At 61.2% G+C, this 14,973-nt stretch overlaps 1 protein-coding gene across 4 annotated transcripts; it reads left to right on the top strand.

The window, feature by feature from the left end:
- Positions 1-1,811: 1,811 nt before the first annotated feature.
- On the top strand, positions 1,812-14,069 carry LOC137456825 (electroneutral sodium bicarbonate exchanger 1-like). Of its 4 annotated transcripts, XM_068168467.1 has the most exons (24): positions 1,812-2,362; positions 3,007-3,085; positions 3,252-3,320; positions 3,786-3,921; positions 4,157-4,317; positions 4,647-4,778; positions 4,905-4,993; positions 5,125-5,282; positions 5,621-5,708; positions 5,963-6,109; positions 6,276-6,367; positions 6,828-7,002; positions 7,151-7,284; positions 7,823-8,068; positions 8,170-8,275; positions 8,464-8,625; positions 9,259-9,372; positions 9,732-9,893; positions 10,225-10,476; positions 10,824-10,892; positions 11,437-11,610; positions 11,702-11,836; positions 12,241-12,329; positions 12,842-14,062. In XM_068168467.1, the coding sequence occupies exons 1-24, from the start codon at positions 2,315-2,317 to the stop codon at positions 12,894-12,896; spliced, it is 3,072 nt and encodes a 1,023-aa protein (XP_068024568.1). In that variant the 5' UTR covers positions 1,812-2,314; the 3' UTR covers positions 12,897-14,062. The 4 variants fall into 4 exon arrangements, with proteins under 4 accessions (XP_068024568.1, XP_068024566.1, XP_068024567.1 ...); XM_068168465.1 differs by having other exon boundaries at positions 2,309-3,085; XM_068168466.1 differs by lacking the exon at positions 12,241-12,329 and having other exon boundaries at positions 2,309-3,085; positions 12,842-14,069.
- Positions 14,070-14,973: the final 904 nt, after the last annotated feature.

The raw sequence follows: 14,973 nt of genomic DNA, 5'->3' as shown, positions 1-14,973 counted from the left end.
TGGCAGCCTCTGCCCTCCTGGGTGTGCAGCCTCTGCCCTCCTGGGTGTGCAGCCTCAGCCAGGGAGCACACACACAGGCTCGGGGCTGCCCCTGGGCAGCAGGAGTGGGGCAGGAGATGTGGGGGGTCTGATGGTGAGGCTGGGTGGGTGCAGGGCAGCATCTTGGCACGCAGGCTGCAGGGCTGCCTGAGGCGTGGGAGGCTCTGTGTGTCCATGCAGAGCTCTGGGAGTCCTTTGGCCTCTGTGTGTGCGTGAGGGGCAGGGGAGCTGTGCGTGGAGCACGCAGAGCTGTGTCTGTGCCTCTGTGTGGGGGAAGGATCTGTGTCATGGACTCAGAGGAGCGGGTGGGGTGCCAATAAACCTTTCAAATCAAGTCCAAGCATGGCCCAGCACTGCCCCATGTGCCTCAGCACCATCGCTGCTGTGTCATGGGCTGAGGCTTAAGCCTTGAGCAAAGGACAGAGAGGAGCTCCAGGAGGTGCAGAGGGGTCCAGGTGTGAACAGGATCTTTGTAACCTTTGGGTATTTCATTCCCATCACTCTGTTCTCTGCCTCTATTTCAGCTGGCAGCCAGCCCAGCTCTTGCCTCTTCCCTTCCCTCTCTTCTCCCTGGATGCAGGCAGCTTCCTTCTCTGCTGTGGGGGGAGGATGGTTCCAGGCTTGGCTGTGCCCTTCAGGGCCAGACCAGGCCTTAGCTGTGGCCTTCAGGGCCAGACAACATTTTCCCTGTGCAGTTTTGTGCCTGAAAATAGTGTGGCCAGCAGGAGCAGGGAAGTCCTTGTGCCCTGTGCTCAGCACTGCTGAGGCCGCACCTGGAGTCCTGTGTCCAGCTCTGGGCTCCTCAGGTCAGGAAAGAGGTTGAGCTGCTGGAAGGTGTCCAGAGAAGGGCAAGAAAGCTGGGGAGGGGTCTGGGGCACAGCCCTGTGAGGAGAGGCTGAGGGAGCTGGGGTTGCTTAGCCTGGAGAAGAGGAGGCTCAGGGGAGGCCTTCTTGCTCTCTCCAACTCCCTGCAGGGAGGCTGTGGCAAGGTGGGGGTTGGGCTCTGCTCCCAGGCCCCCAGCACCAGAACAAGAGGACACAGTCTCAAGCTGTGCCAGGGGAGGTTCAGGCTGGATGTTAGGGAGAAATTCTTCCCAGCCAGAGAGATTGGCCCTGGGGATGTGCTGCCCAGGGGGGTGGTGGAGTCCCCATCCCTGGAGCTGTTCAAACAAGGCTTGGATGTGCCACTTGGAGCCACGGTTTAGTTGTCATGAGGTGCTGGGTGACAGCTTGGTCTTGATGCTCCTTGAGGTCTCTTCCAACCTTATTGATTCTATGCTTCTCCTCTGGGGGGAAGGGTCAGAGCCCTGGGGCTTATGGCAAACCCCAGCTTTAGCTGCCCCCCAGCACACTTCCCACTGGAAGTGACAGAGTCAGACAAGCTGCGAGGAGCGAAGGCAACGTCCCAGAGAGATTTGCTTTCTTTAACCACTGTGAAAGGCATTTGAGAGCCTTTAGAGCCTGCCCCAGTGCCCATGGAGCCCAGACACCATGGCAGTGCCATCCTGCCCTGTCAGCTGCTGCCCCAGCACCAAGTGCTGCCTCACGTGGGGCTGGGTGCTGCCCCACAGCTGATTGCTGCCCCATGGCACTGGGTGCTGCCCCATGGCTGGGTGCTGCCCCATGGCACTGGGTGCTGCCCCATGGCTCTGGGTGCTGCCCCATGGCTGGGTGCTGCCCCATGGCACTGGGTGCTGCCCCTGTGACAGGGGAAAGAAGAAGGGTTGAGAGTTGTGGATTTGTGTGGCTCAGTTGGAGTTTTCCTGTAGGAAACGCTGCCTGTGCAGTCTGTGTGCCCTCAGTGTCTCCCTAGGGCACCAGGGGCAGCAGTGCCAGCCCAGCACATGCCCACACGGCCCCACAGGCTGTGCCAGGCTCTGCCCCTGGCCCGGCTGCCTGGGCAGCCGCACTCAGGCCAGGCTGGCAGCGCTGTGTGGGCACAGGTCCTGGCCCTGCCCCAGCCACCCTGCCCTGTGGGAAGCCCTTGGTGCTGGGGGGCAGGCAGCAGCTCTCCTCTTGCCCTCCCAGCCCCTCCCTGCTCCCTGGCAGCAGATCTCAGCCCCTATGGAACAAAGGCAAACCAGGCCCTTAGGACTCCCACTGCCCAGATTATGAGGTCACCATGGGGCATCTCTGTCTCCACGGTGTTGGTGCTCCCTGGCAGCCACTTGAGCTTCAGCTCCTCTCCGTGAGGCCTGCTCTGGTGTGCTGGGGGAATCTGCCCCTTGGTTGCTCTCAAGGTGCAATTCTCTGCCAAGGCAGCCAGCGAGGCGAGGATGGACGAGAACGGAGGATACCAAATGGCCTCCCTGAAGGAGTTACTGGTAGCGTGGCTGGGGCTCTGCCCAGGGGCCCAGCATCCCCCCCAGACAGGGCAAAACTCTCCCCCACAGCCCAGAGGCATTTCCCCAGGGGGCAGAGGCATGGGCAGGAGGAGATGCTTTGCCCTGCTCTGCTTCGGCCTCGCTGCTCAGAGCAAGGAGGGGATGGGAAGGAAAACCTCCTGCAAGCCAAAGCTCCTACAAACCTCTCTCCAGCTCCCTGGGAGGAGGCTGGAGTGAGGCTGGTGTTGGTCTCCTCTCCCCAGCAACTAGTGACAGGATGGGAGGGAATGGGCTTCAGTGGTGCCAGGGGAGGTGTAGATTGGGCACGAGGAAAACTTCTCTCCCGAGAGGTCAGGCACTGGAACAGGCTGCCCAGGGAGCTGGTGGAGTTGCCATCCCTGCAGCTGTTCAGGAAGCTGTAGATGGGGTGCTTCAGGACACAGTTTAGTGGGCCTGGCAGCTGGCTTCTGCTTGCACTCGGGAACCTTAAAGGGCTTTGGCAGCCTTCCTTCACTCCACGGGTTTGGGTTTTCCTGGAGGAGGGGGCATGCAGAAATGTGACCCTGGGGGACTTGTGTGGCCACAGGGGTGGAGGAGGTAAAGGACCTCTAGAGAGCTTTGCCCCTCTTCTCCTTGCTGAGCAGGAATACGACGAAGAGGCGGTGATTGACCAGGGCAAATGGAGCAGCACTGCCAGCTTCCACTCTGAGCATCAGTTGCAAAGTAAGGCTGCAGAGAGAGCCTGGCAGAGGAGCCAGCAGCCCAGTGCCTTCTCCCAAGGCACCAAGGTGGTGCTTCCTCCTGGGCAGGGCTGCTCTGGCTGAACAGTGGCACTGCCTCCCCCATCTCTGCAGCATCAAGAGCTCTGCAAGTGACTCTTCTCTTGCAGGCCACCGTGCCCGGGACGTGGGGAGGAGGCGGGTGATGAGAAGCCGATCCCCCAGCTGTGGCAGGCAGGGTGAGTGCCCCCAGGCTGTTCCCTGAGCTCCTTGGGCTGTGTGCACCTGGGGGCTTCTGCAAGCAGCTCCCTGTGCCTGGCTTGTGTGGCTTGCTGCCCTCCCGAGGGAAACGGCAGCGTTTAGCAAGGCCTCCCTTCGCCAGGCTTTGCTCAGGAGGGGCTGGCAAGGCAGTGCCATGCATCATGGACTGAGGCTCCTCTTCCTGGGAGGCATCCTGGCCTTAAAAATGGCCCTGTGGGGAAGGGAAGGGAAGGGAGGCTGCCCACCCTGAGTCAGAGGTGGAGCAGATGCTGCTCCTGCTCCATGGCTCTGTGCAAGCCTGGGCAGAGGAGGAGTCCAGGGGAGAGGAGCCAGCCCAGCATCTGTGGCTGAGCTGGTGCTGAGCTGGTGGTCCCTTGGCATGAGAGCAGGACAGAGCTGGTTCAGGCAGGCTGAGAGCACAGAGCTTTGTCTTCTGCCCCCAGCCAGCCCAGCCCAGCGGGTGCAGGCCATCCTTGGGAGCCAGGAGGACGAGCAGCATGCTCCCCACAAACTCTTCTGCCAGATGGCTGAGCTCTGCGTGGCAGAGGGTGAAGCTGCTGAGTGGAAGGATGCAGCAAGGTAAAGCCCTGCTGCTGGCAGCGGTGCCAGAGGAGCCCTGGGCCAGCAGCGCTCAGAGCTCTTCTTTCCTCCCTGAGGGAAGCAAAGCTCTCACAGCTGCTGCTGCTGCTGCTGCTGCTGCAGCTGCTGCTGCCAGGAGCCTTCTTCTCTTGCTACCCCACAGCTCTCTCCAAGGGCTGCCAAAGCTGGGGGCACTTTTCCCATCCCTGGGGCTGATCACATCCTGTGTCTGCAGGTGGTTCAAGTTTGAGGAGGACCTGGAAGATGGCAGTGAATGCTGGAGCAAGCCCTACGTGGCCACACTCTCCCTGCCCAGCCTCTTGGAGCTGAGGAGCTTGATCAGCAGCGGCACAGTGCTGCTGGACATCGGTGCCAACAGCATGGAAGAGATTGCAGGTAGCCTGCATTCTGTGTCCCTCTGGCAACAGCCCAACTCAGCTGCCTCTGGTGCCCTTCCCTCCCCAGTCAAACCCTGCCCCAATGGCAGGCTCCTACCCAGGAGTCCTGCTGTGGGTTTAAGCAGAGGCTGGGTGCCCAACCCTGGCACTGGGCTTTGCCTGCAGGGTGGGCTCCTCTTGGAAGCAATGTGTGGGGTTAGAGAAGCGACTGCAGAGCATTCTCCAGCCAAAGAGAAGCAGGAGTCAGGGCTTGGCAGGTCGCTCGTCGAAACAGGGCTGGGACTGGGGGTGTCTGCTCTGATGGCTTCTTTCCCTCTGCCCCCCCAGATGCCATCCTGCACCAGCAGGGACAGAGCTCAGGGCTTGATGAGCAGGCACGGGCGAGAGTGCGAGAAGTGCTTCTGCTGCAGCATCAGAGCAAGGAGAGGAAGAGCTTCCTGGCCAGGGCTGTGGCCCGAGGTGAGCTGTTCTCCAGGGCTCTGACAGCTGCTGAAGGCTTCTGCAGGGCTTGGGTCCCAGCAGGCTCACCCTGGCAGAGCCCTGGCAACCTGCCCACCTCTCCAAGTGCCTTTGTTCCCCTGCCAGTGTCAGCGCTCAGCCCTCAGCCTTCTGCAGACGCTGCTGTGGCTGAAGGAGAGAGGAAGCAGGAGAGCTCCACAATGGCTCTAGGCAAGGTGAGAGCCCTGCAGCTTTCTTCTGCCTTCAGGGCCAGATTGGCTCTGGCCAGGTGGCCCCAGGGAGGGCTGCAGAGCGTCGAGGGCTTTGCTCTCGGGGCAGCTGCCTGAGGATTGCTTCTTGTGCCCAGGAGGAGCTGCGCTTGCTGAAGAGGATTCCCAGCGGGGCCGAAGCCTGCAGCCTGCTCGTAGGGGAGCTGGGGGCCCTTCAGCAGCCCCTGCTGGCCTTTGTCCGCCTGGCCCAGGCTGTGCTGCTCCCGGGGCTGACCCAAGTGCCCATCCCAACCAGGTCTGAGTGAGAAGCACACAGCTTTGCTTTCCCGAGAGCCCCACGCCACGGCATCCAACTCCACGCACCAGTGGGGCTGCCAAGGGAACAAGCCCCCCCCTTCCCCCCATCTCCTTGCCTTTGTGTCTCCCTTCCCTGCTGGAGCTTTGGTAGCCACCAGCCCATCTGAATGGCCCTTGGCCCAGACTGAGTGTGGGATCAATTCTGATGAATTTGGGAGTCGCTGCCTGTGTGTCCCCGCTGGAGCCAGACTCTGGTCTGGCAGCTCCTGGGGCTTTCCTTGGGTGCTCTTTGAGCAAGGACACCTTCTCCTGCCTCATGTTGCTTTTCTTGCCCAGGTTCCTGTTTGTTTTGCTGGGGCCAGCAGGAAAAGCCCAGCAGTACCACGAGGTCGGCAGGGCCATGGCTACTCTGATGACTGATGAGGTACCAGCAGATAAGGGAGCTCTGGGTCACCTCTGGCTTTAGGCTAAAGGCCGTGGGGTGCCCCTGGGGATGGGGACCTCGTGCAGGAGACCATTGCACCTCCCAGAGTGGGCAGGTGTTTGCTGTGGGGGAATGCTGCCTGCCCCCAGCAGGAACGATGGGGAAGATTCTCCTGCATTTAGGCAGGAGCTGATTGCCCTGGAGAGGGCATCCAAGGCGGGCTGTCCTCTCAGCAGCTTGCCTCCTGCTGGCAGGTCTTCCAAGAAGTTGCCTATAAAGGCAGGAAGCCAGGGGACCTGCTGGCTGGCCTGGCAGAGTTCCTGGAGCAGGTGAAGGTCTTGCCAGCAGGCCAGTGGGATCCCTCCATCCGAATCAAGCCCCCGGAAAAGGTCCCTCCCCAGGTGGGTGCCGCAGGGCGGGAGGCGGGAGGGGCAGGGGCAGCACGGCAGCGCGGCTGGGGATGTGCTGAGGGGGCCAGGCTCTCCAGGTGCCCCTCTGCCAGTCCCAGAGCCAGAGCAGGAGGAACGGTGACAGGTGGGCATCTGTACCTTGCTCCCATTTCCCCAGGAGAAAAGGAAGGTGCCAGGAGCTGCGGGTGGCAGTGCTGCGCCGAGCGAGCCGGCGAGACACACTGGGCCGGAGCTGGAGTGGACAGGAAGGTGATCTGAGCTTCCCCTGGCTGGCCTTGGTTCTGCTGGCCTTGGAAACTGAGGCTGCAGCTGCCCTTCCGGCAGGGCTCTGGCCTTAGCTGCTTCAGGCAGGGGCTGCACAGCACCACCTCGGTGCCCTGGGCCCGGCAGGGGGAGAGGTGGGCGGCTGGGCTCAGGCGCAGCGGCATCGCCCCTGCTTTGCTGGATTTGGGGTGGGGGCAGAGGGGTAGAGACCCCCAGGGAGAGCACTGCTGCTGCTGAGGGGCAGAGGGGAGGGGCTCTGGGCCGAGGCCTGCTTGTGCTGCAGGAGCTCTCCTGCCTGCCTCCCTTTCTCCTGGGTATAAAGCAGGCTCCAGCAGACTTCTGCTTTGCAGCCCTGCAAGTCGCTCTGAGCTTGTGGCTGCCCTTGTGCAGCAGAGAGCTCCACAGCCCCTCCCGCAGCACACTCAGCCTCCCTTCTTGCCTCCAGGTTCTGCGGAGGTTTCATCCAGGACGTGAAGCGCAAAGTGCCCTGGTTCTGGAGCGACTTTCGGGACGCCTTCAGCCTGCAGTGCCTGGCGTCCGTCCTCTTCCTCTACTGCGCCGGCATGTCCCCTGTCATCACCTTCGGCGGCCTGCTGGGGGAGGCGACCGAGGGCTGCATGGTGAGCAGCTCTCTCTGCTGGCTGGCAGGGCAGAGGGAGGGCCCACCCTCGGGCACAAGTCCCTGCTGCGCTCACTTGGCTTTGCTGGGGGGTGTGGGCTTGCCCTGCATGATCTGCTTAGTGCCTGCTGCCTCTCTCCCCCGGGCAGAGTGCCATGGAGTCCCTGATGGGTGCCTGCCTGTGCGGCGTGGTCTATTGCCTCTTTGCTGGGCAGCCTCTCACCATCCTCGGCAGCACCGGACCCATCCTTGTCTTTGAGAAGATCATCTACCACTTCTGCAAGTAAGGCTGGCTGCCACAGCCAGGGGCTGGCAGAGGCTGCAGCAGGAGACAGGGAGGAGGAAAAGATGCTTGGGCCGTGCTGTTCCGGGTGGCACTTGTGAGGTCTCAGTTGTCTCCGGTGTCAGAGCTGTTGCAGGCTGCTGCTGCTTTACTAGGTGGTGGTGCAGGGGCTCTGGAGGGCGGAGACGGGGAGTCGTGGGGGTGGGTTGGCAGCAGGTGACTGGGCACAAACCCAGCCAGCGCTGGTGTTCGGGCATGAGAGTGAGGTGAGACCACAGCACCTCCCACAGCCGGCGCCTGACCTCCACTAGCCCCCAGGGCCTTAACCCAACTGCTGCTAAGTCCTTGGCCTCTCCTCGCGCGGGTCCAGAGCCCAGGCTGCAGCCCCGAGGCTGTCTGTGGCACTTGCTGGAGACTGCCTCCCCCCCGCCCCCAGCCTGGCCACGCTCCTAAACTGCTCTGAGGTTTGCCCAGGGCAGGCAGAGCTGGCAGCCCCTTGCTGGCCTCTCCCCCTTCCCACCTGGCTTTGGTTCCCCAGGGAGCAGGCGCTCTCCTACCTGTCCCTGCGGGCGTGCATCGGGCTCTGGACCACCTTCTTCTCCCTGGTGCTGGTGGTGACCGACGCCAGCTCCCTGGTGCGCTACATCACTCGCTTCACCGAGGAGACCTACGCCTCCCTCATCTGCCTCATCTTCATCTACGAGGCTCTGGAGAAGCTGAGTCAGCTGCGAGTCACCTACCCTGTGCACACGCCCGGCGCCCTCGCCAGCTACACCAACTCCAGGTGAGTGCTGCCCTGCTAAAGGCTGCTGCCTCTGGCCAGGAGCTCAGGGCTGCCTCTCCTTTGCCTTTTCCTTACCCCTCTCCTGGCTTCTCTCCTGCCAGCTGCGAGTGTGTGGCACCAGCCCAGCCCAGCCTCGAAACCCTGCGTTTCTGGGAGAGCAGCAAGCTCGACGTGCCTGGCATCGCCTGGCACAACCTCACCGTGACTGTGAGTGCCCCGAGCCACTGCTTCCTCGTGCCGCCGCCAGGGGGCATCCCCCCGGTGCACAAGGCAGAGCCCTTGCGCTGCGGAGGGGCTGCCAAGCGTGCTGCTGCCAGATCCTCCTCACCCCCTCCTTACCCAGCGTGTCCTGGCCACACCTTCACCGCCTGTGTCCCGACTCTCTGTCTCTCCAGGAGTGCCGGCACTTGCGGGGAGAGTTCCGAGGCCCTGCCTGTGGGCCCCATGGCCCCTACGTGCCTAATGTCTTCTTCTGGTGCTGCATCCTCCTCTTCTCCACCTTTGCCCTGGCCAGCTTCCTGAAGAACCTGAGGAGCAGCCCTTTCTTCACCACCAAAGTAGCAACAGTCTCCACCCTCCTTTCCCCAAGCAGTCTCCACCACCACTTGGTCAAGCTGGGAAATGCCAAGCTGGAAGAGAAGCTCTGCACCGCCTCGGATTCCCCCCCCCCGGCCCCCCCCCCCCCCGCTGCTTTCTGTGGATGAAAACGGCTCACAGCCTTTCCCACCTGTCCTACCCCCTACCCCAGGGCCCCTTCTGTGTTCTCTGTTTTCCCTTTTGGGGGGGGGAAATTGGGTCTTCCACAGTTAGCTTTGGTTTACCCCCACCCCCCAACCCGTGCCTTGCCTGCTCGGGGGCAAAGTTGTTTCAAACGCAGAGCTGCCCTGGACAAAGCCCCAGCTGCTCCCCCTGAGGCAGGAAGGGAGCTGCAGAGCCTTATGCCATCGTGGCTGCAGTGGCAATAGATCTGCTAAAGGCTTGAATTCCAGCAGCCCTTGCCCACTTCATTCAGCTCTTCCCATGCCTGGGCCCAGCTCTCACAGCCACAGCATGTCGGCAAGGGAGGAGGCTGCAGGCGCTGCGGGGGGATTTGCTGCCCCGGCCTTGGGGGTGTCGATGGCCCCAGCTTCTCCGTGCCCCGGTGTGGCCCCGCTGGCAGTGCCCCCCTCAGCTCTGTTCTTCTCCCCTAGGTGCGCTCCCTCATCAGTGACTTTGCTGTTTTCCTCACCCTGGTCACCATGGTGCTGACCGACTACCTGGTTGGGATCCCCTCGCCCAAGCTCCACGTGCCCAGCGAGATCAAGGTAATGAGGCTGCCTGGCTTGGAACTGGCTTCAGCCCTTGGGGCTGCCGCAAGGGAGGGGATGGCAGGGCAGGCTGGGGCTGGGCCTGCAGGACATGCTGCTGCTCTGCCCATCTCCTCCTGTGCCTCCAAGGCACGCTTTCTTTCTGGAAATGAGAAGGCAGCCCCAAAGCTGGGCACCTCCAGGAGAAGTAGCTGCAGGTGCCTGCAGAGAGGCCGCCGGCACTGCTGGAGCCCACCAGAGAGGGTGACCTGAAGCCAAGGCTGGGAGATGCTGTGCCTCAGGAGGGGAGAGGCAAAATGCAAGGCAGGGCAGTGTCTGGGCTGAGAGCTGCTGCTGAGGCCTGTGCTTTGCTGCAGCTGACCAGGGACGACCGCGGGTGGTTCATCAGCCCCCTAGGACCCAACCCCGTGTGGACAGTGTTCGCTGCGCTCATCCCAGCTCTGCTCTGCACCGTCCTGATCTTCATGGACCAGCACATCACGGTTGCTATCGTCAACAGGAAGGACCACAAGCTGAAGGTAAGAGGCTGCAAGAGATGAGCCCGTCCCGCCCCGCCCTGGGCTGCAGCCAGCATCGGGCTGGGTGGCAGGATGCTCTCCTGCAGCAGTGGTGCCCCAGGGAGCAAAGCCCAGGGCAGCTGAGACGAGCGCTCTGCTGCAGCAGCACATGGAGCTGGGTGCAGGAGGGAAGCGTGCTGTGCTTGTGAAGTGGTGGCGGCAGCCGCGGGAAGGAAGCCTTCTGCTGTGCTGCCAGGAGCGGCTCAAGCAGGGGCAGAGTCTGACTGCTGAGGCTGCCCTTGCTCTTGTGCTGTGGGCTGCTCTGCTCCTTCTTTTGCTGCCTTCCTTGCAGAAAGGATGTGGCTACCACCTGGACCTCTTTGTGGTGTCTGTGCTGCTGGGGGTGTGCTCCCTGATGGGCCTGCCCTGGTTTGTGGCTGCCACTGTGCTGTCCATCACCCACGTGAACAGCCTCAAGGTGGAGTCTGCCGGCTCAGCTCCAGGAGAGCAACCCAGGTTCCTGGGGGTGCGAGAGCAGAGAGTCACTGGCTTGATGGTCTTTGTGCTCATGGGCTGCTCTGTCTTCCTGACCTCGGTGTTAAAGGTGAGAGGGCAATGCCAAGCCCCGACCGGCACCGGCTTTGTGGCACTGACACACACACCTCCCAGCGCCTCTCCAGCCCCCGGGAGCTGTGGAGCGGAGGAGGAGGCGACCCCCGACCCTGGGGCTTGACCTGTGCCGGGAAGCAGCTTGGGCTTTGCTTTGCAGCCCTTCGGCCCCCACTGGGGTGCGCTGGAGGCGAGCGAGCGGCGCCCAGAGCTTTGGCTTCCAGCTGCCTTTCAGGGCCAGCCCTGCTGGGGGTTCAGGCGGCTGCGGGCAGTGCCCGCAGAGCAGGGTGCTGAGCCTGCCAGTGCCACGTCAGGCACAGACCGTTGCCTTCTCCTCCGCAGCTCATCCCCATGCCTGTGCTTTACGGCATCTTCCTCTACATGGGTGTGTCGTCGCTCCGAGGACTCCAGGTAGTGCCTCAGCGGCAGCCTGCAGCACGGCTGCTCCCTGCTGCCGCCTCTGCCCGGCAGCAAGGCCAACGCGGGGCCGCGGCAGAGGCTCTCTGCGAGCGCGCAGGGAAAGCCTTTGCTGTGAGGGAGAGGTGGGTGGGGGCCCAGGAGATCTCTGGGGCTGGGAGCAGCGGTTCCTCAGCGTGCTCGGGTCAGGGGCTAGGGCAGGGCAGGGTTTGCTCAGGTGGAAATGGGGGAACTCGGTGCCCAGGGAAGGCAGCTTCCACCGCTGCCGGCAGCGCTTGCAGGGGCATTCGGTGGGCCAGGAAAGGCAGAGAAGAGAGCCGCACGGAGGAAGGGCAGGTCGGTGGCAGCTCCCGTGGGCAAGCCGGCTGGTAGCTGGAGGGGAGGGAAAGTGGCTGCTGCTGCCCCCAGGAGGAGCGTCCAGAGCGGCTGCCAGGCCTTGTGCTTTCAAGCGGCATCCTGCAAAGAGCCTCCAGGTGTCAGCAGGGCCAGGAAGCTTCTGCGGTGCTAAGCTGGCAGCTCTTGGCCTGTGCCTTTGCAGTTCTTCAAGCGCTTGCTGCTGGTTCTGATGCCAAGCAAGCACCAGCCGGACTTCCTCTACCTGCGGCACGTCCCCCTGCGCAAGGTGCACCTCTTCACCTTCATCCAGGTCCTCTGCCTCACCCTGCTCTGCCTCATCAAGATGTCCCCTGCTGCCCTCATCTTCCCCCTGCTGGTAAGAGCTGCTGCTGCTCAGCAGGCCATGTCTGCAGCGAGGTGGAAGGCTCAGCTCTGGCCTCACCCTATCTCCCCTCCTGTCTGTGAAGGATTTGGCTCTGGTCTTGGTGCGGAAGGCGATGGACTTCTGGTTCTCCAAGCGGGAGCTCAGCCTGCTGGATGACCTTCTGCCGGAGAGGAGGAAGAAGGAGGAGAGTGCCAAGACTGAAGGCCAGCAAGAAGAGGTAAGGCCTGCTGGGTGCCCGGGGCTGGGCCTCTCCCTCAGGCTGGCAGGTTGCCTGTTCCTAGCACAGCTTCTCCTGACATGTTGGGAGACCATCAGAACTCCAAGGGAGCTGATCCTAAGGGCCTGGATCCCGCTTCAACCCCTTGAGTCAGCACTGAGCTTCCCCCTCGGGGAGCGTTCTCAGTCAGTCGTTTCTCATCAAGATGATGATTGTCCTTTTGCCAGGACAGTGCCTTTAACCCTCCCCAGGGGCTGGCAGCGAGCTCTGCACCCTGCTGCACTGCCAGCGGAAGCTGCCACGGCTCAGCAGCAGAGGGCAGCAGGCAGAGATGTTCCTGGCTCTTGAGTTTCTCTCTGCCCCGAGCCAAGGCAGCCAGCTTGATTTGTCCCCTTTCATGGCAGGAAACCATGGAAGCTGCTGGTCCCAATCCAGTTCAGCTGGAGCTGGGGAGCACAGGCGACTTGGATCCCCCAGAGCAAAGCAGGGAGAGGTAAAGCCCCAGCAAGGGCCAGGACCCCCAGCAAGATTAGCTGGGAGGTGTCTGCTGTGGTTTGCTCCACTTGCATCTTTGGGGTGGAGCATCCCACAGGAAGCAGCAGTCACAGTGGTGGCACAATCAAATGTGTGGGCAAGGCTGCAGGGGGGGATGGCAGGGCTCTGACCCTGACCAGAACTCATGCTGGACCCCAAAACTGGCATCATCAGGGACCTGAGAGTAGCTGCAGATCCTCCTTGTGAAAGAGGTGGAGCTGCAGGCAGGATCTGTGCCAGCTGTGGCTCAGGAGCCCAGTCCAGGGCTAAGCACCGAGAAGAGCCACTCCATGGAGCTGTTGCTCTGCAGCTCTCAGCCTTGCCCCTCACAACTCCTCCTCCAGCCAAGCCTCCCATGCTTCTGCTGGGCTTTGATTCTCCAGGTCCCCTGTTCCTCTTGCCAAGGCTGCTAATGCCCTTGGTGACCTCAGTTCCCCTCCCCACGACTGCCATGGAAATCCTCTCTTGCAGGGCTGCTCCTGCTGTAATCCTTATCCAGGCTGAGAGGGTGGGAAGCACTGTGTAGAAGGCTGCCAGCACCACCAGCAGCAGCAGTCTGAGTTCTGGGGAGAAAGGAGCCGAGAACTGCTCAGGAGTGCCCGAAGCAGCTGGCAGACCCCATGCCCTTGAAGCAGAGGAGAACATCACAGGCTCCAGCCCTTCACACAGTGCTCCCTGCACCTTCCTCTGCTTCTGAGCTCCAGTGTTTCAGACTCTCTTGTTATGAACTCTGTTGTTGTTGACTCTGTTGTTATAAACTTATAAACTATTGCTTATACACTTTCTTGTTTTAAACTTTGTTGTTAGGAACTCTACTGGTTCTAAACTCCATTGTTATAAGCTCTGGTGTTGGGAGCTCTGTTGCTTTAGACTCTGTTGCTTTAGACTCTGTTGTTAGACTCTGTTGTTGAGACAGAGATCAGGGACCATCAGGTTGAGTGCCTGTGGGTGAGAATTAGAGGGAAGACCGGCAGGGCAGACATCCTGGTTGGAGTCTGTTATAGACCACCCAACCAGGAGGAAGAAGTTGATGAAGCATTCTATAGGCAGCTAGAGGCTGTCTCAATCACCAGACCTTGTTCTCATGGGCGACTTCAACCTGCCTGACATCTGCTGGGATCTCAACACAGCAGAGAGAAGGCAGTCTGGGAGGTTCTGAGAGTGCATGGAGGACAGCTTCTCATCCCTGGTGCTGCAAGAGCCTAGCAGGGGCAAGGCTATGCTTGACCTCCTCTTCACCAACAGGGAAGGGCTGGTGGGGATGTGGTGGTTGGAGGGTGTTTGGGGTCCAGTGACCACGAGATAATTGAATTCTCGGTTTTGGTCAAGCCAAGAGGGGCAGCAAGAAGACCTCCACTCTGGACTGCCGGAGGGCAGACTTCGGGTTACTCAAGGAACTAACTCAGAGGGTTCCTTGGGATAAAGCCCTTAAAAACAAAGGGGTCCAGGAGGGCTGGGCCTGCTTCAAGGAAGAATTGTTGAAGGCTCAGGGACAGGCTGTGCCAATGTGCCGGAAGATGAGCCGCCGGGGCAGCCGGCCAGCCTGGATGGGTAATGAACTCTTAATAGAGCTAAGGGAAGAAAAGAGGGTGTATCACCTTTGGAAGAGAGGGGAGGCAACCCACGGAATGTTTAAGGATGTTACTAAATCATGTAGGAAGAAAATTAGGGAGGCAAAAGCACATTTGGAGCTTAGCCTGGCCTCTGCTGTGAAGGACAACAAAAAGTCCTTCTATAAATACATTAATAGCAAGAGGAAGGGGAAGGACAACCTCCACTCCTTGGTTGACATGGAGGGGAACGTTGTAACAAAGGATGAGGAAAAGGCAGAGGTACTTAACACCTTCTTTGCCTCAATTTTTACTAGCAGGACAGAACATCTTCCAGACAGCTGGCCTGCAGAGCTGGCAGAAGGAGCCAGGGAGCAGCATAGTTCCCCCTGTGATCCAGGAGCAGGTAGTTTGAGCTCTCCTCAGCCGCTTGGATCCCCACAAGTCCATGGGACCGGATGAGATCCATCCTAGGGTGCTGAGAGAGCTGGCAGATGAGCTGGCCAAGCCACTCTCCATCATTTTCTAGCAGTCCTGGCTCACTGGGGAGGTCCCAGAGGACTGGAAGCTGGCCAGCGTGGTCCCCATCCACAAGAAGGGCCGGTTGGATGAGCCAGGGAATTCCAGGCCTGCCAGCCTGACCTCAGTGCCAGGGAAAATGATGGAGCAGTCATCCTGAGTGCAATCACACAGCACTTAGAGGATGGCCAAGGGATCAGGCCTAGCCAGAATGGATTTAGGAAGGGCAGGTCCTGCCTGACCAACCTGATCTCCTTCCATGCCCAGGGGACTGCCTGGTGGATGTGGGGCAGGCTGTGGGTGTAGTCTACCTGGACCTCAGCAAGGCCTTTGACACTGTACCCCACAGCAAGCTCCTGGCCAAGCTGTCAGCCCCTGGCTGGGACAGCAGCACTCTGAGCTGGGTTAGGAACTGGCTGGAGGCTGAGCCCAGAGAGTGGTGGTGAATGGTGCCACAGCCAGCTGGCAGCCAGGCACCAGTGGTGTGCCCCAGGGATCAGTGCTGGGCCCTGTGCTCTTTAACATCTTCATTGA

Source organism: Melanerpes formicivorus, unplaced genomic scaffold (genome assembly GCF_026170545.1).
Source record: "Melanerpes formicivorus ecotype bairdi unplaced genomic scaffold, bMelFor1.0.p_v2 SCAF_139, whole genome shotgun sequence".
NCBI lineage: Eukaryota > Metazoa > Chordata > Aves > Piciformes > Picidae > Melanerpes > Melanerpes formicivorus.
This window is presented reverse-complemented; position numbering and strand designations above follow the sequence as displayed.